The sequence below is a fragment of the Vombatus ursinus genome, unplaced genomic scaffold (assembly GCF_900497805.2).
Source record: "Vombatus ursinus unplaced genomic scaffold, bare-nosed wombat genome assembly UNPS02010394.1, whole genome shotgun sequence".
NCBI classification, from domain to species: Eukaryota; Metazoa; Chordata; class Mammalia; order Diprotodontia; family Vombatidae; genus Vombatus; species Vombatus ursinus.
The window spans coordinates 7,996,656-8,021,120 of record NW_020950172.1 but is presented as its reverse complement, the minus strand read 5'-3'; the positions used below and the strand labels follow the sequence as shown (position 1 = coordinate 8,021,120).

The 24,465-nt window shown below is 45.0% G+C and overlaps 1 protein-coding gene across 5 annotated transcripts in view; it reads left to right on the top strand.

Annotated features, from left to right (window-relative positions):
- The window catches only part of PNPLA3 (patatin like phospholipase domain containing 3), a 41,725-nt gene extending 19,580 nt beyond the window's left edge, over positions 1-22,145 (top strand). For 3 of the 5 annotated variants that reach the window (XM_027854314.1, XM_027854313.1, XM_027854309.1), the window contains exons 2-10: positions 5,015-5,247; positions 6,303-6,368; positions 9,355-9,443; positions 9,553-9,712; positions 11,731-11,791; positions 14,491-14,709; positions 16,663-16,795; positions 21,093-21,197; positions 21,570-22,145. In XM_027854314.1, the coding sequence (XP_027710115.1) occupies positions 5,035-5,247; positions 6,303-6,368; positions 9,355-9,443; positions 9,553-9,712; positions 11,731-11,791; positions 14,491-14,709; positions 16,663-16,795; positions 21,093-21,174 (1,023 nt within the window). In that variant the 5' untranslated portion in view covers positions 5,015-5,034 and the 3' untranslated portion in view covers positions 21,175-21,197; positions 21,570-22,145. Of the gene's footprint in view, positions 1-5,014; positions 5,248-6,302; positions 6,369-9,354; positions 9,444-9,502; positions 9,713-11,730; positions 11,792-14,490; positions 14,710-16,662; positions 16,796-21,092; positions 21,198-21,569 lie in introns of all 5 variants that reach the window. The other 2 variants (XM_027854311.1, XM_027854312.1) reach the window with 2 other exon arrangements.
- Positions 22,146-24,465: the final 2,320 nt, after the last annotated feature.

Sequence of the window (24,465 nt, the reverse complement as noted above, 5' to 3'; positions counted from 1 at the left end):
GCCTTTTGCTGGAGGAACCTGGGTTAGCTGTGGACTCTGGCTGGGCAAATCATTCTTCTCTCCCCCTAAATCTCCATTTCAAACCTGGGAAGAATGGTGTCGGAGGGAGAACCAGTTGGCAGGCAAAAAGGGGATCCAAAAAAAGTGTGACAGTTGTGTCCAACTCCTGGTGACCCCATTTGGGGTTTTCTTGCAAAGACTGGATTGGTTTGCCATTTCCATCTCCCACTCGTTTTACAGATGAGGAAACTGAGGCAAACAGGGTGAAGTGACTACACAGCTTAGCAAATGTCTGAGGCCAGATTTGAACTCAGGAAGATGAGCCTTCCTGACTCCAGGTCCAGTGCTCTATCCGTTGTGCCACCTAGCTGCCCCTCATTGGGCCCATTGAACAGTGTGGATTTCCTAGAGAGCAGTATAAAGTCTTCTGCTCTCCAAGAGTTCAAGATCCCTTGTAGAAGGTGAAGTGACATGGCCAGATAGGTGTCTATCTGAAAAAAATCTGTGTTTTGATAAACTGCAATTCCTTGTGAGTCTGAAGTGTGATAGGGCAGCCAGAAAAAGCTGAGGAGCTCATGGACTCCTCCTGGGAAAGGAGGGGCGGGGAGAATCCTTTGTCCTGCACTCAAACCACACCTGGAGTGTCTGTTCAGCACTGGGCTGCATAGGTTAGGAAGGGTACAGATAAGCTAGGAGTGTCCTGAAGCGGTCAAGAACCTTGAGACCCAGCCTAAGGACAGGCTGAATGGTCTAGGGATGCTCAGCCTGGAGTAGAGAAGGCGGCTGGGGGAGGAGGTGGGGATGCCAACTGTTGTGGAAGCGTTTGCGAGGTCGTCATGTAGAATCCGGTTCACGCTTGGTCTGGTTGGCAGAAACCATAGGTGAAAGTCATCAAGAGGCCACCAAGGAAGGGAGATGCAAGATGGGTGGAGATGCCATCCTCAGGCTGAGGCCTGGTGGCAAGGAGATTTAATTAGGTGGTAGAGAGAACTGAAGGAATGGGTCCATGAATGGCTCTCGGATCTGCAGCCCAGAAGCCAGGTTCTGTGAAAGTCTTCCCTTCAGCAGCCCTGAGAAATTGGGGGTCTTGACCACTGTGACCATTCTGGGGAGACCATGTTGGTTCTGGGGACTGGGGTCTCCTGCTGTGGGGGAAGGGAGACTTTGGCTGACTGCACCCCTCCTTGTCTTTCTGACAGACTTGGGGTTTGGACTTTATTTGATTAATAGCTGACTTTCTATAGCACTTTTATGTTTACAAAGAGCTTTAGGGACAGTTCAGACATTCTAAGTACCTACTTGGTGCCAGGCACTGTGTTGGGATACAGAGACAAAAGTGAAACAACGCCTGTCCTCAAGGAGCTTCCACTCTACCCAGATGAATAAATAAAAGAAACAGGATATCCTCAAACTCTTGGGACACCTTGCATAGAGAAAGTATTAAGGGGAGTGGTACCAGGAAAGGCCTAGGGCCTCTGAGGTGGTATTTCAGTTGAGCTTTGTAAAATTCTATTTTATTTCAATTCACAACAATTTACCTTTTTTCCTTCCCACCCTCCCCCACTGAACTAGAAAGAGCAGCCTTAGAGCAATATCAATACGAGGTCAAACAGAACAGACTCCCACGTCGGCCAAGTCCAAAAATACAGCTCTCAATCTGCTCCCAGAATCCATCACTTCTCGGTCAGCAGGTGGGCAGTAGGTTTTATTACGCTCACCGGTCATGACACTGATTCGAAGTTGTTTGTCTCTATGATATTGTTGTCATTGTATACATTGTTCTCCTGGTTCTGCTGCCTTCGCTCTGCATCAGTTCATACAAGTCTTCTCGGTTTTCTTTGAAATGTCCCCTTCAGGACCATGTAGACCAATTTCCTCATTTCACAAAAAGGAAACTGAGACTTAGAGGTGGATGTGACTTCCCAAGTGACTGCCCAGGTTCACAGAGTGACAGAAACTGGGTTCAAACCCAGGTCTCCTGACTTTCATTATGTTCTTTCCATTGTATCCTATTGCCTCATATTCATAAGTGAAAAAAATAAGCTGGGTATCATTTTCCTTTATTTTAGATTCCAAATAAAAATAGAGTTCAAATTTTTAAAAACGTACCCTTCATTTCTAGAGGAAGCTAGGTGGCAGAGTAGGTAGAACCCTGGATCTAGAGTCAGGAAGACCTGAGTTCAAATGTAGCCTCAGACATTTAGTAGCTATGTGACCCAAGCAAGTCACTTGACCAATGTCTTCCTCAGTTGCCTTATCTGTAAAATGGGGATAATAATCACACCAATTTTCTGAAATTGTTGTGAGGATCAAATGAGACAATATTTGTAAAGCACTTAACATAATGCCTGGCACATTGGAGGCACTAATAAATGATAAATATTTTTAATTAAAAAATTTGTCATTGGTCTGAGCTTTGAATGTAGCTAGGAATTCTAAGAGGTGGAAATGAGGAAGGAGTGCATTCCAGATACTGGTAACACCTTGGACAAAGGCGTGTTGATTGGATATAGAATATTTTCCATTAAATTTTTAAAATTTCAATTTTATTTAATTTTCAATTCTAAATTCTCCCCCTCCTCCACCCATTGAGAAGGCAGGAAATATAATACACATTATGTATATGAAGTCATGCAAAACATTTCTTCATTACGCATGGAGGGGAGGGAGAAAAAAAGAAAAAGAAAAAGCCTGATTCATTTTGTACTCTGAGTTCATCACTTCTCTATCTGGAGGCATGTTGTTCATTTGACTGGAATATGGTGCATAAGGGGGCAGGAGTGAGATATGTCTGCATGGCTATGTAGGAGCATGTTGTGAATGGCTTTAAATGCCAAACTAAGGACTCTGCATTTTATCCTAGAGGCAAGAGGGAGCTACAGATGCTTTTGGAACACAGAGGGGCAGGGGCAGACCTGTGCTTTAAGAATATTACTTTGGCAAACAGTAGGCACTTAATAATGCTTATTGGACGCCTCTTGGAGGAGCCATTGGAGAGACCATAGAACAAAGCTTGGAACCATCCCTGGTACTAGAGGAGATACCCAAATTCCCTGTCCTTTGAGGGAGAGATGCCTTCCTTTTCTTCCTCCTGCCCAGGGCCAGACTATTGTGGGAGCCCCAAGTAAGGTCCATCTGGCTTAGCAGGTCATGCAGGAAGTCTGAGAATCTTCTCTTTTCTACGTGGAGCTGGGGCTCCCAAAGGTCCCCCAGCATATCATATAATGCCCTTTTATCAGTGTCTCTGCCTTTCATTATCTGACTTCCTTTACACTTTGCTCGAGGGATGACTTCCAAGAGGGCATGAGGTGGATGGGGCCTTGCAGAGCAGCTCTCCTGACAGGGCTGCAATTGGGCAGAAGCCCTGAGCTGACCAGGACGTGGGGGATAAGCAGACAGGGCTGCCCTGGCTCTTTGCCCAGCTTCCTTCCCCAGTGGCAGAAGACGAGCAAAGGGCATTGGAGTGTGGCCCAATTTTAAGGCTCTGGCCAGGGTTAGTTCCCAGCCAGTTTTTTCCCCATTGAATTCATCCTCTTTCAAATCTTGGGGTCCCTCTCCGTCTTAGGAACTTGGCCTCCTTTAGTACCGGGGAGCAAAACTATCTTTGGGTTTAGGTTAATCTGTATTTCACATAATGACTAATTAAAATACAGGCTTGACGGATGGACCTTGCCAACATTTTCAATGTTCATTTAGAGTGAGAGATTACATGAGACAACAGACAGCAGACTTAGTCTCTACCCAACCCAGGCTGGCAGGGATTTCTATCTAAAAGACCCTCCTAGCTGGCTTCTGCTTTCCTGTAGCAGGTCTCCCAGTGGATGAACTTGGACACTACCTTAGAACTCTGGTGCTGACACTATTCATGACCAACTTTGATAGACTTAGGTCTTCTCAGCAATGCAATGATCTAAGACAATTCCAAAAGACTCACAGTGGAAAATGCTGTCCACATCCAGAGAAAGAGCTATGGAGTCTGAATGTGGGTCCAAGCAGACTACTTGCTCTCTTTTTTTTCTTTCTCGTGGTTTTTCCCTTCTGTTCTGATTCTTCTTTCACAACACGACTAATATGGAAATATGTTTACTATGATTGTACATGTATAGCCTGTATCAGATTGCTTACTGTCTCGAGGAGGGGAGATGGGAGGGAGGGAGTGAGAAAAAAATTTGGAACTCAAAATCTTATAAAAATGAATACTGAAAATTATCTTTACATATAATTGGAAGAAATAAAATCCTATTAAGTGAGGAAAAAAAAGAATTTTGGTGCTGGAAGGCCCTTTAGAGATCACGTAGTTTAAAACCTTCCTTTAAAAGGCGTCTTTTTTAGGCCACGAAGTGGGGACACTAGGATTAGAACTCAGGTCTAGTTCAGTACTCCAATTACAGACGTAGAGCTGGAGGAGGCCCCCTCACTTTACAAATGAGGAAACTGAGGCCCAAGGAAGGGCCTTGTTCCCTGTTGTCTAAGGTCACACAGGAAATCATCCTGCTTGAGGAATTATAGGGAGTGAGAGGCAGGAGCGAGGAGGGATGTTTTCCAGGCACAGGGTATAGACAGTGCCAATGCATAGAGAAGGAAAGACTGTCATGTGGGAGGAAAAGGGAGAAGGCCAATTTGACCAGACCCAAGAGTTTATGAATGAGAAAAATGGGTAATAAGGCTTGAAACAAGTTGGGTCTTGGCTGGAAAGGGCTTGAAATGCAAAACACTGAAGTTTACATTTCCTCCTAGATATACTAGGGACCTCCTAGAGGTGCTGGTAGCAGCAGATCCATAGTCACACCTAGATCTTGTCTTCAAATCCTCTTATCTCATGAATCAGAAGGGACCTTGAAGGTTAACTAGACTAACCCAGACCTAAAGTACAAAACCTTCTACAATATCCCTAACCATGGGTCAGTAAGCCTCCACTTGGAACCCCTCTACTGATAGGGAGCTCATTACTGAACAGGACAGCCTCAACCAAATCCTCTAATTCGTAAAAATATAATTCTTTCCACCCCCCCAGAACATCGGCTCCAGATTCTCATGGACCTTGTCAGAAGTGCCAGAAAGCGCAATATTGGTGTGTTTCATCCTTCCTTTAATATGTCCACATGTATCCGTGATGGTCTAAACAAAGTCCTCCCCTCTAATGTTCACAAGCTGGTCTCTGGCAAACTGGTCATCTCACTCACCAGAGTGTCTGATGGGAAAAACGTACTGGTATCAGATTTTGATTCCAAGGAAGAGATCGTTGATGTAAGTATGTGGTTCATATGCGTGTGCTTAGCTGTTTTTGTCAAATAGTTGTCTACCGATGGGGGCTCCTCATGTTCTTTCTCTAAATATGTCTTGTTCATGTCACCCCTGATGAATGGAAAGGGTTTGAGAAGGGAGTAATCATGAAGGTTTAGCTTCTCTCATCCTGATTTTCAGTCTGCTCAGGACTTGTTGTGTGAGTAGGGGAAAGAGCCCCTTGGCCCACAAGGCTTTTTAACTGTTCTAATGTAGGGACAGGGTACACTCTCCATCCTGGATCTTTCTTGCCTAACCAACACATCGACTAAGTCTTGTCTTAGTTGCACACACAGCGTTCCCCACCCGTGGTCCCCCGGATCTCCAATGAGGGAAGGGAGAGGAATGTTTTTGTCAATTTCTTCCATCTAAGCCACTTAACATTTATTGGGCTTCTACTACACAGAAGGTACCATATTGGATGCTTGTATCAGAAGATATTAAGTTGCTTTTTTTTCCCTTTTCATTCATAATGTCATTGCCCTTTTAATTCTGGCTAATTTTTCATAAACTCTGCTCAATACATACCCACATGGGTTAGCAGACAGGTGCATGTTAACGGAATGGGAAGCCCTGTTTTAACAGTCAAAGCATTTTGGTTCCTTTTCTCTCTTAAAAACAAAACAAAACAAAACACTTTGCAGAGAAAGTTTCCAAACCACCATTTGGCAATTAAGGCAGCTGACTTATTGAAATAGCCTGTCCCCCTCCCCATGTTTTAGCATCTTATCAAATTAATCAGCTACCAGATATGTCTTGAGCCTCTGCCTTGGCATGTAGGATACTGAGAATGAGAGGGTGGGGCATGTGGGTGCCTGAAGGTGGTCTTTGCAATCCGAGGCTGCTACTGTGTGCAAAGAAGGTGGGAGAAGGGCTTGACACCTTGGAAGTGGTTGCTTGTGTAGACCCAGCATCAGCTGTCTTGGGTCCCTACGACTACTGCTAAAAAAATGACTCGTGGCTCTTGAGACTAGATGCTGCCTCTTACCTGTGATTTCATCGTCTCCTGTTCTCCACAGGCTTTGGTTTGTTCCTGCTTCATTCCTTTCTACTGCGGCTTAATTCCCCCAACTTTCAGAGGTGTGGTAAGTCCAAGCTTGGGGGCTATTGCTGAATACTAAAAATCCTTTACAGAATAAGAAAGAACTTAACTGATTTGCCTAGAATCACCCAACTAGTAAGTGTCTGGGGTTGGATTTGAACTCAGGTCTACAGGAGTCCAGAGCCCTTTGCATTCTGGCACCCCTCCCCCCCACTCAGTCTAATAATACAATATGAGATACATTTTTTTAACCTCCGTACACAGCACTGTGCAAGGTGCTAGTGAAGAGGTGTAGAGATTTTGGGGTGCTCCTAGATGCACAGAGGCACCCCAAGATCGCGACGTGGGCTTGCCTGAATGAATTCAACCCAAATCTTCTTCCACCCAGAGAAAAAGTTTATTAAAGATAAAGCATATAGGCCAGACTCCCCCCCAAGGAGCCCAAATACCAGTAACGCCAGTAAGGACAAGCAGGCATGAGACAGTCTCAGGCTTTTGGGCATGAGAAAAGCTCAGCATCTGAATGGGGGCTAGAGTGGATAGGCCAGGTGACTCCGTAGGGACATGAGAGTCTCAGCCTCTAGGCGTGAGAGGTTCTCAGCGTCTAAATGGGGGCTAAGGTGGATCTTAAATACACTAAAGTAACTTTGGGTGGTCCGAGGAAGGGGGGGTTGGTTGGGAAAAGGGTTTAGGTGAGGATTCCGTTGAGAGATTTGAATAAACAACGAGAATAGATAATGAAGGGAACTGAAAGGTAGAAGTTTGCTTTCAAAGGGAGATAAAGAGAGTAGATAAGGAACCTAAAAGTTTTAAGGGTTTTCTGGGACCAGTAGACAAACTTCTTTTTAGGGCTAGGGGCAAAGGTGCATTTGAATGATTAAAAGGTAAGGCTAAAGCTTTCAAAGAGACATAAAGTGAGTCTACAAGGAATCTAAAAGTTTAAGGTTTTTCTGGTAATCATAGACAAACTGGAGCCAGGTTCTTTTTAGGGCCAGGGAGGAAAGGTGCATCTGGATAAGATCAAAAGGCTAGGCCGAGGCTTTGGAAGGGCAAAGGTCTCGGCTTCTGAAACTGAATGAAACCCTCGTCACTAGGAGAGATACAAAGTTGTGGGCCACTGTCCTCAAGAAGCTTCAGTCCAGAAGAGGGATAAGCCCCAAACATGGACATTTAGAAAGCATTTATTAAGCTCTTAATGTGTGCAAAGGCACTGTGCTGCAAGCCGGGATGTAAAGACAAAAATGGACACACAGTACAGAAGTGGACAATGTTCCACAAAAGGTGTGGATACAAAGGACCCAGCAGCTTCGAATGTTCCTGGTATTCAACAAGGATGTTTTATATATTTATATCGTGCCTAAATGCTTCCAAAGCACTTTCCACACAGCAAACTTGTGAGGTAGACAGTACGAGAACTTTTATCCTCGTTTTACAGACTCAGAAACTGAGGCCCAGATAGACTGGTGACTTTTCCATGGCCTCCTATACTACATGGCCTGTTTCTATGCTGAGCACCTTCTGTGTGCTCAGCCCTAAGCTGAGCTCTGTGGGGAATACAGGAGAAGTGGATTGCTGAGCTGGAGAAGCAATGGCCAACCACTCCAGTATCTCGGCCAAGAAAACTCCAAATGGGACCACGAAGAGTTAGACAGGACTGAACCGACCCAACAACAAAGATGTACGGAACACCTGCCAGACTTGTTGAGGCACTGAGAACAGTGTATGTGAAATAATTAGCAAGAAATGCTAGGCAGAACATAATCTAGTACCCAGGTGGACACACAGGACTACGGAAAGGTCTCAGGGTCCTTCTGGGTTCAGAGAATAGGGAGGTCACTTCAGGTAGATTCACGCAGCCAGGGTGGAATAACAACGGTTATTCATGCTTCCATGGATGTCTGGCTGGGTCTCCAGACGGCATAAAAGCTCTGATTTCTGATTTCTGGGATCTCTCTCCTCCCCTCCCCTCCCCTCCCCTCCCCTCTCCTCTCCTCTCTTCTCCTCTCTTCTCTTCTCCTCTCTTTTTTCCCTCTCCCTCTCTCTTCCTCTCTCTCTTCCCTCCTTTCCCCCCTCTTTCTCTCCACCCCCTCTCTCATGTTATTTTTTTCTTTCTTTTTTATAAACTGATTTTCAGAAAAATCATCCCTTTGGGTTTTAGACTCAAGGTCATGCCAACATGACCACTGAAACCAGTATGTATATTCAACACTGAATTTCTCCCCATTGTTTATAGATACACACAGAGAGATGAGGGAGAGGGAGAGAGAGATGTCAGAAAAGCCCATAATCAGAGTCTGCACAGAGGCTTTAAGTACGTAGTGTCCAAATTGCTTTGGAAATGTATACTCTTATTTGGAAAAGGTCAGGAGGAGTACAGGTAAAGAAGAAGAGCAAACCAGTTTCCACAGATGAAAACTATGTCCAGATTTTGAGAAAAGCTGCCCGTCTTTCATTGGTCCCCACGGACTGGACCTGGGGTTTCATCAGCATAGTGGAGAGATGTCCTGGCTAGGAAACTCCCTGTGTACAGTCTGCCAAAGCTAGTTGATACCTGCTCTGCCACTTATCCTGAGAGTGGCCTAGGACGGACCCCAAGAGGTTAAAGAATGTGCCCAGGCTCACCAAGCCCATATGGGTCAGGGTTGGGACTTCAAGCCAGGCCTTCCCAGCTCACGGGCTGACTCCTGGTGGATTGCAGAAAGTATGGCCGGTGGAGCTCAAGCTCTGGCAGATGTGTCCAGCAGGAGTCTGGTGATGAAGAAGGCGTGTGTAAGGGCTCGTCACCAGAAAGGGCCCTGCAGCAATGCCCGTGACCCGTGTCATTGGGGGGATTATAACAATAAGATTCTGCACCTTAAAAACAAAGTGAGAAGCAAGTGAAGTATGGAAAGTCTTTCTTCCTGGGGCAGGAGTAGGGTAGAGGGCACACGGCTGGCTGCTGGGTTTCTTTCAGAGCCACTTCCGGACTGGCTCATGTCCTGAGCCAGTTTTCCCGAGGCCATCAAACATCAGACTGACTTCTCTTACAGTGGAGCCTGTCAGCACAACGAAAGCACGGAGCCAGGGGTTTGTCCCAGTGTGTGACAGTGTGTTTGATGAGGAGGTCACTCCACAGAAGGTAGGAGGAGCTATGTCAATGCCTGTGATGATGCTTCTCTTTCACCCATTTTCCCAAAGCGATACCTGGATGGAGGAGTGAGTAACAACGTACCTTTCATTGACTCCAGCACCACCATCACCGTTTCTCCTTTCTACGGGGAGCACGACATCTGCCCCAGAGTCAAGTCGACCAACTTCTTCCACGTGAACATCACCAACCTCAGCTTCCGACTCTGCTCGGGCAACATTTACCTCGTAGCCAGAGCCCTTTTCCCACCAGAGCCGAAGGTACGTGACGCTGTTGCCCGTGCCTGGCATGGGCTTGCTGCCCTGGCCCTCCCCTCTGCTAGTGTTCTGCCGGTCTCCACAGGACCCTCCCTTATAACAAAGTAAAACGCTACAGCTCTGTTCAATTCAGCAACATCAAGACCGACGACTGACCCGTGGCCCGCCACGTCTCAAAGACGTCCCCTTCGTCCCTGTCCTCCTCTTCTTCAGGGACCAGCTCCGGGGTCGTCAGATACGCCTCGGCGATTATCCCACACTTTATACTCACTATCTAGATGACCTTGGCCACGTCACTTCCCCTTTTAGGGCCTCAGTGTTCTCATCCATAAAAGAAGGCGGCTGGACTGGATGGGCTCTGAGCTCCTTTCCAGCTCTAAATCAATGATCCTGTGACCTCCTCCATACAATATTCCCTAATACCCAACTACAGGTGTTGTCTTCCTCCTAGGTTTCCCCTGGTGCTTCCCAGGACCATCCCTAGCCTTTAGCTCAGTCTCTCCTGTTACTAGGTTATCTGTGTCTGTAGCTTTCCCCGGTGGCTATCTTGGTGTCCCCAGCACTTATCCCTGGGCCTCCAGCACTCAGTAGTAGAGATCTGTTCAGTCGAATAGATATCACTTCATACCCAGGAAAGAGTCCAGACCCGATGAAAAGTCCGGGAAGCGGATGTTCCTGCATGAAGGGATGCCTGCTCCGACGCAGAGAGGGCGGTTTTGAGCGTTGGGTTGGTGTGTGCTCGTGATCTATGGTGTGCTGTGTCACGTGGCACATTTACAAGAGTGGAGGAGGAAGGATGTGCATGGGATGTGACTGCAGGTGTGAAAACTGGATTCAGCAATCGATAATCCTGGGCAGCCAGGTGGCACAGGGGATAGAATCCTGAGCCTGGAGTCAGGAACTTGTTCTGTTGCTTCAGTTGCATCCAACTCTTTGTGACCCCCTTTGGGGTTTCCTTAGCAAAGATCCTAGAGTGGTTTGCCAACTGAACTCAACTCAGGTTTTCCTGAGTTCAAATCCAGCCTCAGAGACTTACTAGCTGTGTGACCCTGGGCAAGTCACTTCACCGTGTTTGCCTCAGTTTCCTCACCTGTAAAATGAGCTGAAGGAGGAAATGGCAAACCGTACCAGTATCTTTGCTAAGAAAACCCCAAATGGGGTCAAAAAGAGCTGGATATGGGGGGCAGCTAGCTGGCGCAGTGGACAGAGCTCCAGTCTTGGAGTCAGGAGGACCTGAGTTCAAATCTGGCCTCAGACACTTGGCACTTACTAGCTGTGTGACCCTGGGCAAGTCACTTAACCCCGATTGCCTCACCAAAAAAGCAACCACAACAAAAAAGAGTTGGGTGTAACTGAAATGGCTGAACAATTGATAATCATGAGACAGCACAGCACATGGATTCAGAAGAACCTGGGTTCAAGTCTTGCCTCTGATACTTCCTGGCTGTGGGACCCCGGGCAAGTCATTGTATTCTAGGTACCCTAGGTGGCTCTTAGAGGCTAGAAGTGGCAAATCAGTTATTCATCTGAATCAGTGGAGAGAAATCATGGGTCCAGACCAGTACAGAATGGCTCTTTTCCCTCCTCCAGACAACAGTGGCAGTGATAACAAATCACTCAATAAAAGTCAGTAAACATGTAAGCTCTTGAGATCCCTTAGGTAACCTGACAGCCTTCACGTGGAGCTAACACCCAAACATTTATAGAAAGACAACTGTCTGTCCTTATTTATGAAACAAGTCTTTATCAAATAACCACAAAACCCACAGAAGAACATTCCACAAACTCTTGGGCTCTCATTCAGTGCACACTTAAATGTGTGGGAGCCTGGCTTGGGTTGCTTTGTTCAGTCGGGTAGTTGAGTGCCCGAAGAGTGTCTTGGGCTTAAGGCTGTGGGACTATAGAGCCCGGCTAAAGCCTCTTAGCCACAGGGTTCCTTAAAACAGACACTTTACTCAGGCTGATCTGCCCTAATGTTACCATTTTCCTTCCTGTGGTTTACTCATCTGGCTTGTTTATAGGTACTTGGAGAGATCTGTCTTCGGGGATATTTGGACGCACTTAGATTCTTGGAAGAAAAGGGTATGTTGATGTTTTGGTAGTATCAATGTGGTCTCTGAGGTGACCTGACTGAGTAGAGCAGGTGTAGGAGTGATGGGGGTGGGGGTTGGGGGGGGGAGGAAGTGGCAAGTTTGGGCTTGATATAAGAAAAACAAAACTGATGACAATTAGGACTGTCCTTGGGGAATGGATAGCTTTGGGAAGGTCCGCCTTCAATCGAAGACTTCTAGGCTGGATGAGTGTCTGTTGGCATGGATGGCTGTCTGTTGGGTATGTTGTAGAGAGGCCTCCTATTCAGGGTTGGGCTGGACTAGATGAGATAGTTTCTGAGGCCTCTTTAGACTAGGAAACCCTAACTGGGGATCTACCCTCAAAGGATCCATGAATGGATTACAGGGGATCCTTTACCTTAAGTGGGAAAAATGCATCTTTGTTTTCACTACCTCTAACTGAAATTGAGCATTTCCTTCAATTATACATTTGAAAAAGCATTCTTTTGAGAAGAGGGCCATGACATAATCAAGGTGAAGAACCATTGCAATAGACCCTGAGAATCTGGCATTTTGTGGCTACTTTGATCAGCATTTAAAAAGTGAAGTAATCACATAATCATTTCAGCTCAGTAGCAGACTCTGGATTGCTCTTTAGGTATGGTTCCATATGACTTTAGCATTCCAACATTAACTCTCGCACATGGTCCTCAAACAGCTCATACTGTCTGTTCTCTAGCTTGAGCCATTTCTTCTGATGGTTTATATGATGGGCGTCTTCATGGGAAAGGCATTTCAGTTGCTGGCTCTGGAGCCCCACCTTGAGTCCTGGCGGTTGGGCGTGTTCAGCCCCTTCCGTCCGTCGCTCCCCCATGCCAGGTGGCTCAGTTACGCCTCCTTGTGTTATTCTTCCCAAGCTGGGTTTAAACACTGTTGACATAGAGCCAGGTGGTAGTTGGGTTTTCAGGTGTTCACCTGCATGTTTTGATGACATACTGATTCTCCTAATTCATCCTTGGTTGAGGTGAAAGACTTGCCCAGAATCAGAATTGGAAGAAGTCTCCAGGGCTGCCTGACCTAACCTCAATGGCAATCCCCACTGTAGCGTAACTAGACACTGCTTGAAGTTCTATGGGGATGGGGACCTTCCTGCCTCCTGAGGCAGCCCATTCATCTGCCTTTGGAAGGTTCTAATTCTTAGGAAGTTGATCCTTTTGTGAAGGAACATCTGCCCTCCTGTTGTTCAGACTTCTGTCCTCTGGGCCAAGCAAAACGAGCCCAGTTCCTCCCTCCTATATCACAGCCCTTCAGATACAAGACAACTGCTGTCACACGTCCCCAGAGCCTTCTCTTCTCCAGATGAAGCATTCCTAGTTCCTTCAGAGCCTTGGAAGGCACGGTTCTCAAGGCCTCTCACCATCTTGTTTACCTTCCATTGGTTATTTTTTAGTTTTCAGTGTTCTTCCCACATTGTGTTATCTATAAGATGGAGGATAACACCTCAGATGAAGTCTGACCGAGGAAGAGGTCAGGGACTCTCCACTTACACTGTACCTCTATCAGGGCACTCAGAATTGGATAGCACAGATCTCCAACCCCACTGTCTATCCTCAGCAATAGGCCAGAAAGAGCCAAGTAATTTGCTTAAAGGCAGAAACAAAGACAAACATTTTTTGTCTTCTAATACAAGCAAGCAACCCTGGCTTCCATTTGGATGACTCCCTGACTTTTGTGATCTCATGTAGAGTCATAGAATGGCAGAGCTGATTAGATCTGTTCTAGTCCTATGCTTCTCAGAGGGGTCCTCGTGCCCCTGGGAGTCCCTGAGAGCCTTTCAGGGGGACCTTGAGGTCAAAGCTATTTTCATAATGATACTAAGACATTTTAATTTCTAATGTGGTAAATATTGATAGCTATAACCCATATAAACAAAAGCTGTCTTCTGGGAGTCCTCAAAATTTTTTTTTTTTTTGCTTTTTTGGCAAGACAATTGGGGTTAAGTGACTTGCTCAGGGTCACACAGCTAGCAAGTGTCAAGTGTCTGAGGCTGCATTTGAACTCAGGTCCTTCTGACTCCAAGGCCAGAGCTCTATCCACTGTGCCACCTAGCTGCCCCTGAGTCCTCAATTTTTAAGAGGGCCCTGAGACCAAAAAAGCTTGAGAATCACTAGGCTTGTCCACCCTCTTCATTTCACAGATAGGGAAACTGGTCCAAGGAATTAAAGAGCTTATTTGAGGTTACGCACAACCAGCTGATGGCAAAACTAGGACTAAAACCCAAGTCCTTTAACCACCCCCCCAAACTGTGCTGGTCTAATATTGCCCCCACACACCCCCCATCCCTGCCCTGGGCAGTATGAGGTGTTATCATCCCCATAGAGGAAACCAGGGCTCAGAAAAATGAAAGAAATCAATCGTCCAGCTGGCTAGGAAGTGTCGGAGCATGGAGCCTGACTTCTAGTTCAGGGCTTGGCATCAAAAGCTACTTCTCCAAGGCCAACACCAATGGGAAGAAGTTCCTGGGGAGGACTTTCCGCTTTGGGACAGGCAGCCCTTGGATATCTAATGCTGGCCCTTTCTTCTGTCTAAAGGGATTATGTTTCCGCTGGTGAGCTCAGTGTCTGTCATTCACGTGTATACACCGTGATCCCCTTGAGCCAATTATTGGCTGACTGCTGTGTCCAAAATTAGATGTGACCTTTCTTTCCCTTGTCCTCTTACTCACCCTAGGCATCTGTGACCCATCGCCTCCTTTTCTGAATGTGCCTGTGGAAGAGAAAGAACCGGAGATCCCTTTATCCTGCTGTGAAAATCAGAGTCCCCCAACTAAGACGGAGGGTAACAATGAGATCACACCAGAGGGCGTTGAGTTTATCGACCATCTACGACTCAGCATAATTCCATGGGATGAGGAAATCTTGAAAACTGTCTCACCTGAACTTTATTTAGGTACTGAAATGTTGGTAGAAAAGGTGCTCAAAGGGATTCATTCTCTCTGTTGTGACAGTCTGCTTAGACGAGCGTTCTGGGCAGTGAACATTTCTTTCCTGAAATAGAGGCTCAGGGGGGTTTGAGCTGGATGGAACCTTCTTGAGGCCAATCCTCTCATTGTATAGATGAGAAAATGGAGGCCTTTTCTAAGGTCACACAAATGGAACGTTGCGGAGCTGGATTTCAAATATAGATCTCATGACTCCAACTCCAGTTCACGCTGGCTCACAGCCCAGCGGGGCCGACGAGCACACAAGCAGACAAACTCTGTTTGCCACTCAAGCCTGTCCTAGCCAGCCAAGGGCCAAGAGGCTCATCACTACAAAGTATCTCCACATCATGACTTTTTTGGCCCCTGGTCAGGTTGTGAAATATGAAGCCATTCTAGGTATGGGACACACAGGAGTAAAGGGCAGGACAGGATGGGGGAATGGCTTACTCAGAATTTATCCCAGTGACTGACAGTCCATCCCTCTTTGTCCTGAGTCGAGGAATCTTTGTTCATGGTGGTCTGGGTAATGGCGACCCTCAGCGGCCCTTGGTTTGCAGATGTTTCTGTGTAGAAAGCCTTCTTGTTGCCTTCCAAGTTTCCAACGGGCTTGGTCCGCAGTTCTTCTCTAAGTCTTGCCATTTTTAAGGTGTCTAGGAATCTCAGAGTGTCCTTTCCTCCACTTTTGGTCTTTAAACTACTTAGGCATCTCTTGTGGACCAAATACATTCATTTAGCAGATTCATACAGTACTTGCTTCAAAAGGATTAAATCAAATGGTGTTACTTTTTGGAGAATGACCATGGGCCTTGTGCTTGAAAAAGACACTGCTGATGCAGCTCATAGTTCTGCTTACGAGATTACACAGCAGTCTAGTGTGATGATACTTCCTGAGCATCTGCTTTGGGCAGCACACAGCCAGAGCTGAACACTGTGGGGCTACAAAGCATGATTGGGGGTGGGCGATGGAGGAGAGTGGAAGACACACACATCATCATCGTCATACAAGGCAGAAAGGTTTCATGTTTCACGTACAGGGTGCTGTGTAAGCTCATGGGAGGAAAAGATCCTTTCTTGCTAAGGGGGCAGAAAGGGCTTCATTAAAGGAGGTGGTCCTCGTGAAAAGGCTTGGCTCTGAAAATACTGGCATTGGTGACATACAGCTTGGCCAACTGCCCGCTTGCAGGTTCTTTAGGAGCTACCTGGGAAGGTGATAAGAACAGGACTCCTGGGTGCCCATTTATGCACAGGTCATATTAAGGCAGTAGGGGCTGGAATGAACAAATCCTAAAACAGAAAATGTGGTGCCCTGTAGTACCTCGGCTTTTACACTCTTGGAGAATCAGAATTTTGTTGATTCCTTGTCCCACTGATACTGAGACCACTAGGTTCTGCCCCTTGTTGTAGTGTTCTTCTTGAGAGCCTGGGTGTCAACCCCCTTGGTCTGACATTTAGGGTCTTTGTTCCAAGCCTTATCTCAGAACACTTATTAAGTACCTACTATATTCCCATCACTCTTCTAGGGACCACTATACTTATGCACAAAGTACTTGGAATGTCCTCCTCCTCCCTTTTCTCTTACCCCTCCTTTAAAGTGCAGCTCAGTACCACCCGCTTCGTGACCCCTGCCTTAATCTCCCCCAAACCTCCTGTTTTGCACTCAGTCCATTCGACCGTGTGTTATCTTGTAGTATAGGTACCTGTGTGTGTGGCACATACTCCTCTTGAGTCTTAAGGAAAGGACCCAGATGTATGTAAACTTTATTCCTTCCCCAACCTCAAGCACTGAATCCGGTCCAACCTCCCTAACTTTGCATAGAGAAAAGAGAGTAGCAGAAGTCATATGACTTGCCCGAGGAAATGCTATGAGGCAGGGTCAGAGCCAGAAATCTGACTACATAGTAAATATTTTTATTTTTCAGCTCTGCAAAAAGCAATGAAAGAAAAGGGTGGATACTTGGCCAAGATCCTCAACTGCTTACCTGTTCGGATAATGTCCTACGTGATGCTCCCATGTACGCTGCCTGTGGAATCTGTGGTTTTTGTCGTGCAAAGGTGAGCCTTCTTCCAGGAGTTAAGAATGACAATGAGTCTTTCCTTTATTTTGCTTCCAAAGACTTTTATTCGGAGGAGGAGCTTCCGTTAAAGCTGCCTTCCTGTCCTCAAAACTGTGTCCTGGTCACATGTAGCTCCAAAGTTGCACAATGAATAATGCTTTAAATCACCTTAAGGTAATTCAGTAGAGAGAGATGAGTCTTTCTTTAAAATTTTATCCCTTCAAAATTTATTTAATGGAATTAACTTTTATCAGCTACATCTTTAGAAGTCTCCTTTTATGAAATCCTAGAAATCTTCAGGGTTGGGAAGGACCTCGGAGATGATACAGTTCTCCTAACAGAGAGTTGACAGACTCAAGGTGCAGAATAAGATACATTTTTTTGACATTGGCCAATACGAGAATTTGTTTTGCTTGACTATTCGTATTTGTTACAAGGGTTTCCTTTTATTCCAGTGGGTATGTAGGAGGGAGGTGGGACAGAGATAAAATAGATTTTTAATGGAAAAAAAATTTTTAAATGGAAAAAAAAAAAAAGGTAATGCAATTCCATTTTGCAGATAAGGAAAGTGAGGCCTGGCTTTGGCCAAGGCCTACCTAGTGCCAGTTTCTGGGCCAGTGGGTTTTGTCATTATACCACCCTGAAATCAATTCAATCCAATAAACATTGATTAAGAACCTACTAGGTGCCAGGACTGAGATACAAAGACAAAAAAAACAAAACAAAACCCAAAACCAATTACTGACAACATGTGTACATTACCCTCACTGAGCCCTGACCTCCCCCAACAATATGGCATTCTGGCCATCCTCTCCAACACTCTGGTGGTAACTTCTTTTCTCCCCCTCCCTCCCTCTCCCCCACCCCAACTACATAAAACAAAAACCACACACTGAACTTGGAGGGGATGCCGGAATAGGAAGTTTACTGATCACCCCTCTGTCTCCATCTCTCAGCAACCTCTCCTGACGCAGTATCAAAATTGGCCACCCTGTCAGCTCACTTTGGTTGCCGTGTGCCAGTCCCCAACTCATCCCCCTCTTTTCTGGAGAGTGAAGCACTCTACCCCCTGTCTCCTTTCCTTGCCAACACCTGCCTGTATGCATGCACATTGATGCTCCCTGACCTCCCCATTCCTCAGCCTTCGCAAACCTCCTTCCTTCCACCTCAGCCACACCCAGGGATGGCAATGCCCCAGATCTCATCAGTGTTTCCTACTTCCTTCGTCAAAAACTCTGGCATGCTTCTATTTGGTCATTATTTCCTTTCATTCCATCTCACCTTTCCTAACCTTATTCTTCACTCTCATCCCCGCAGTACTCTCTTAAGCCACCACCTCTGCTCTGATTTCACTTTCCTCCTTTCCAATCTCCACCCTGTAGTCAGTTAGCCAATTTGACTCCATATCGCCATCATTTCTCAAATCCCTATCACTATGCCTCATCTCTTGCCAAACCCCGGGCCGTGAATGACTCTCACCACCTGCCACCTCTGCCCCTACTCAAGGGCTATCAAAGGAAAACACAGAACTATGCTCACTGGGTGTGATATAAATTCATGTTCTGTAATCTCAGCAAGGCCCTCAAGGCAACAAGACAATCTCTTTATTCCTCCCTAACTGATTCATTCCCTCAGAAGTTATTCTGGGCCTTCTCTTCTCTCCTCCATCCTCTCATACCTCTCTCTTTTCTCTCTCAGCTGAGGACCTTGCTTCTTACTTGGCTGAGAAAATTGAGCTCCCTCCTCTTTTTATCTTAAAATCTATTAACTCCCACTGCCAGGGCCAACCCCCTACATGTGCCTTTGAACCCATCCCTCCCCATCTCCTCTAGCAGATTGCATGCCCAGGCATCATCTCTCTCTCAAACATTCCATCTCTCCCCATCAATTGTTTTCAAACATGCTCAAATCTCTCCTATGTTAAAAAACAAAACAAAACAAGACAAAACAAAAAACCCAAAACTAATTTTACTAAACACTACCATCCCCTCAAGCTAGCATCTTATATCTCTCCTTGTTTTCTTGGCCAACTCCTTAAAAAAAAAGCCTGCCCGAACTTGTTGCTTTCCCTTCCTGTCCTCCTACTCAGTCCTCAGCCCTTTGCAATCTGGCTTTCAAAACAAGTGAAACTGTCATCTCCGAAGTTATTAATCTCTCTTGAAATTTCTTTATTGATTGTTTTTGTATAGCTCAAATTCCCCTCCTTATCCCTTTTCCACCCCTCCAAGAGCCATTCTATAGAACAGAGAATTTGGAGAAAAAGAATCAGCAAAATTAATACATGCACTGAACACACCTGACAGCACATGCAATGTATATCACATCATGCCAGAGCCAGGTGGGCAAATCTTCTCCTAGCTCTTCCTTAGGGTCAAGCTTGCTGGTCATTTTGTAGCCTTCATTCTGTCCTGTGGCTGTTCTTTCCATTTTCATTGCTTAGGCATCGTTTTCTTGGTTCTGCCGGCTTCACTTCATCATCAGTTCACTTAAGCTTTTCCATGTTTCTCTGAATGCCTCATTACTTCTTACAGTACAGTAATATTTCACTTATATTCTTGTGCCATTTTTTAACCGTTCTCTAACTGATGGGCATCTACTTTGTTTCCAGTTCTTTATTACCACAAAAACTGCTGCAATAAATATGGGGCTTTTTTTTTTCATCAATGACTGCCTTGGGGTATATGCCTACTAGTAGAATCTCTGGGTCAAAGGGTAGAGACTTGATAGGCACAATTCCAAATTGTTTTCCAAAACGGCTGTGCCAATTCACAAGTGCATCTGAGTGTCTGTTTTCCACAAGATTTCCTCTCTCCAAGACTAACTATTTCTATCTTCTGTCATCTTTGCCAATCTTCTGCACCTCGAATCCACACCCTCTGTCGGGATATAGCCAGCTACCTATCTTTAGAATCGTCACTAGCCATTGTGTTGATCGAGGTTCTTAAGTCTTTCTATGTTGTCTATTTTTATGGTGTTATTGTATAAATTGTTCTCTTGATGAATGGTTTCTTAACTGCAAAATATGAAGCATTATTAATGATGTTATCTAACTTTTGCATAGCTCTTTGAAGTTTCCAAAGCATTTCCTCCAATCCTGTGAACTGGGTAGGTCAGGTATTGTTAGATGAGAGTCAAGAGGTGAGTTCTTCCCAGAACATGATGGCAAAGTGCTCCTTCTGCCCACAGGTAAAGAAGTGGGGGGTGGTAGGTGGAGAAGGAGCCATTCAAACATGTCCAATGTGTTACTTGGCTTCACTTGGCTGAACTTATTTCTTACTACTGGTGGGGGAGAATTGTTGGGAAGTAACAATGATGTTGTGAATAAGGAAAGAGCATCAATATAAGTTTCTTTAAAAAGCAAAAAAAAATAGAAGTGAGAATCAGAGAAGTTAAGTCAGGATCACAGACAAAGTGAGCAGCATATAGTAGGACAAGAGCCTCAGGTGTCTAGCTCCTGGGCTAGCACCCTCTTTGTATCCCCAACATCTAATATAGTAGAAACTGAATTAATGCTTATTGATTGATACTTGAAGTCTTTGATTTTTCTAAACAACTTCAGAGCATGACAGCTTGGTTTTCTATGGAGAAAGCCTTCTTGTATGTGACTAAAATACAATGTTAGGGTCACATGTTCCATGATCTATAAAAAACAAAACAAAACTAAAACCACCACCTAACCTTCCTCACATCTATTAGTGATTAACCATAAGTTAATAGCTGATCAAGTATGTGTTTGTAATGTCTTTCCATTTATATCAGAATTTACATAGGACACAATCTTTCTGAGTCGCATCCTTTTTGATGACATAGCATGAAGTAAGACAAACTCTTTTTTTAAAGTCCCATTGAAACTCTCATCTTTACTGAATTTTTTTCCCCAATTTCCCCTAAGCCTTTTTGATATCAAATCTCAAATTCACCTTCCATGGTCTCAAATTTAGCTATAGTCCTCTATTAAAAACACCTGGGACACTTGATCCAGACCCACTGATGTCAATCCCGTTGACCACCAGACTCTGGACAAGGCACTGGGGTACCATCACCCAACATGTGGAGTGTGTTCCCCAGAGGCCTGAAGTCTTCATGATGATGTATACGAGTCAACACAAAATAAATACTGGCATGCCAATGAGAGCAGTCTTGTAGTTCTAAAATGGGAGCATTTGATGCTAATCTTCCGAAGCGTTCCTTGTGCCTTACCCAAAGCTGCCAGCCCTTTCCTGGGCCCAGCCCTGATACTCAGAAGTGTTTATCTTTATGCTGAAATAGTGAGTGTGCTTGTTTTCTCCTCCCAGGCTAGTGAGATGGTTTCCAGATATGCCCGATGACCTCGAATGGTTGCAGTGGGCTGCTTATAAAATCTTCCGTCTAGCATGAGAGTATCTCCTTCTAGTATCCAAGTAAGTAGATTATTTAGCTGGATATGCATGTATTCAAGACAGGAAGCCCCATTACTCTTTCAGGTAACATTTATTGGATGGCCAGTGTATACAGGATGATATAGTAGGTATATGGGATTTTGAGTGAGAAGGGACCGTAGAGATCAAGTTCAGGGGTCCTCGACCTGGGGTCCATGATTTTGTTTTTAAATATTTTGATAACTATTTCAGCGTCATTGGCTTTCCTGGTAAACCTAAGCATTTTATTTTATTTTATGCACTTAAAAATAGGATTCTGAGAGGGGTCCACAGGCTCCAGCAGACTGCCAAAGGGATCTATGACACCAAAAAAGTTAAGACTCCCTGATTTACTCTAAGCCTTTCATTTGACAGGTGAGGAAATGAAGGCCTTTTCCAAGGCTGCTCAAGTAGCTGTGGAGACTGGAGATGAACCTCTGCTTCCAGAATCCAAATCCAAGTGATTTTACCCCAGATATTCCTTCCTGTTACAATCTAAGAAGACAAGGAGTTCTTTTTACTTTTCAGGAACCAAAGCCCGTCTTTAGGAAGAAGCCGCCAGTTCGCCTGTCTCGAGCAACCTGGCCTTGCTTAGAAGCTCTCAGCTTTTCTACACATCTGGAAGACAGGCTCAGTGAGGGCCCTTCAGTTTCATGTGCCATGGAGGCCGAAGCTAGCAATGAAAGATACTCCATCTTAAAATCCAACCTCGTGTTTTCTCAAATGATAAAATGCCTGGGTAGAAGAAAATTCTAACATCTCTTCTCCAATAAGAAAGCAATTTAAAAGTCACTTTAGAAGAGAAATTTAGAACACTATTTCTAAGAATATAAAATCCTTTATATAATTTGAGAGTTACTTTTCAAACTTGGGTTTATAATGACCCACTAGACACTATAACTGTACAGAATTGTGGCTTCTGTACTGAATCTTCCAATTTATCTTTTTTTTTTTTTTAGGCAATTGGGGTTAAGTGATTTGCCCGGGGTCACACAGCTAGTAAGTGTCAAGTGTTTGGTCTGAGGCCGGATTTGAACTCAGGTCCTCCTGACTTCAGGGCAGGTGCTCTATCCACTGTGCCACCTAGCTGCCCCCTCCGATTTACTTTTATAAAAAATGTAAAATAGATAAAGAAAAATTTTTAGTCAATTTTAAAGGAAACAAAATATTACTGCTCTTCCTTTCCTAAGTCAAGTGTTTGAGTTGGTTAGGTAAACAGGTTAGGGAATGATGCCTCAGAAAAGGAAAAGGCCATTGACCCAGCAGGCAACCATCTCACTGGCTATGTGGGATCATTTGGCACAGAGAATATTTTCATCTCTCTTTTGGAGGAACTTTGACCACTTCAGTAAAATGCTTGATAAAAGGAAAGAGATTCAGAAAGATATAAGGTCTTTTAATGTTTGTGTGGCCTGTATTTATGTGCATTAATGTCTGCAAGTTTGAAAAAAAAAGTTTTTTAAAAAGTCTAATAGTTTTATTTGCATCAATGTTAGTAAGTTTAAGCCATCTCTGATAAGCAGGTTCTTAATCCTGGTGGCATGGGCCCCTTCTCCAAGAGCCCCGTTTTCCCACACCTTTGAAATCCCCCTTCTTAACATGGCAGGTGTGGAGCTGACTCTGCTCAGCTATCCCTGAGCTTCAGTCAGTCTGCAGGCTCTTCCAGCTTTATTTTCCTGGCATCTTATAGGTCAGTCACCTCTGCCCATGTGGTTGCGTTATCATGACACTTATTTCAACATTACGACTTATTTTATTTCACCCTAATAATCCCTGATGAATCAACTTCTATGTCACAGGTGGGATCAAAGATACAAAGACAACCGAGAGACAGTGCCTGGCCCCATGGAGCTCAGAATCTGAGTAGGGAGGCTAGGAGACAGTGGGAACCAAAGTGCAGGAGAGAAAAACGGTATTGCCCAGAGTACTATGTGAGCTAGGGTTTAAGAACAGGTATACTGTAAATTTGGCCATTTTACTGCATTACCATGTGCCTTTTATTTCAGAAATAAATATGACTGTAAGATTTCAGATGGATCCCCTATAGGCTGTAGAGAGCCTCTACGGCTACCATCCTCATCTTACAGATGAAGAAAATGAACCCTGGAAAAGAACAAGGCTCCTCGACATCCATACAGCTGGAAGATGTCTCAGAGGCCTCCAAGCCATCTTCCCATTAGAGAAAAGAGACATGGGGAGATTGCCTGGCTTAGGTTACACGGGTGGTAAGCACAAGCAGCAGGATCTGAACCCATGTCCTCAGCAGAGTACCTCACTGTCTCAGGATAAGTGATGTTTATGTGTTAGACTGACATCTCCTTGAGGGCCGTTGTTTGTCCTTCATTCTCAGAGAGGACCAATGATATCAGAGAGGTGATGCCATGACATGCGAGTGAATTGGACTTAAGGGACGGAGGGCTGCGCAAAGTCACCAGCCTCACTTCCTCCTCTGGAGCCCTGCGGTAGGACATAGATCAGGACTGCTGGAGATGGCCCTGGATGCAGTGGGCAGAAAATACCTGGATGTTCTTATATGGTGTTGAATATTGTGCTACACCCTTTAGGATATCTAGTGAAGTCAACTGTTCACTTCCACTGCCTAGGATAGGTTATAGGAGTATTTGAAAAGAAAGAGGGTTCCTTTTTGTTTTAGCATCAAAAGAGGGCAGCTGAGTGGCGCAGTGGATACAGCCCTGGGCCTGGAATCAGGAAGGCCTGAGTTCAAATCTGGCTTCAGACATTTACTAGCCATGTGACCCTGAGCAAGTCACCTCCCCCTGTTTGCCTCAGTTTCCTCAGCTGTAAAATGACCTTGAGAAGGAAATGGTAAACCATTTAAGTATCTTTGCCAAGAAAACCCCAAATGGGGTCATGAAGAGTCTAACTCAACTGAAAAATGACTCAGCAATAAGGATACTAAGGCCCAAGGCCTATCTTGTCTCTAAAATAAGATTAAATTTAAATATTGTAAGGATCATTATTAATGATTTTTCAGAAGAACTTATTTTCAATGGAGTCACTTAGAGCATCATAGATTTATAATTAGAAGGGCTCTTTGAGATGAGTTAGTCAATCCTCTCATTTTGCATGCATAAGGGGAATCCTTGACCAAGAATTCAAACCCAGGTCATCTGATTCAGAAGCCTCCATGTCCTATAAACAGGTGATAGCTGAGGTTCACGATCGTGTTAATGGCTTTCAAAGAGGGAGAAAGCAGCCAAAAGAAATGGTGGCCCTCCAAACCTCTTCCCACACCCTCTCCATTCACTCA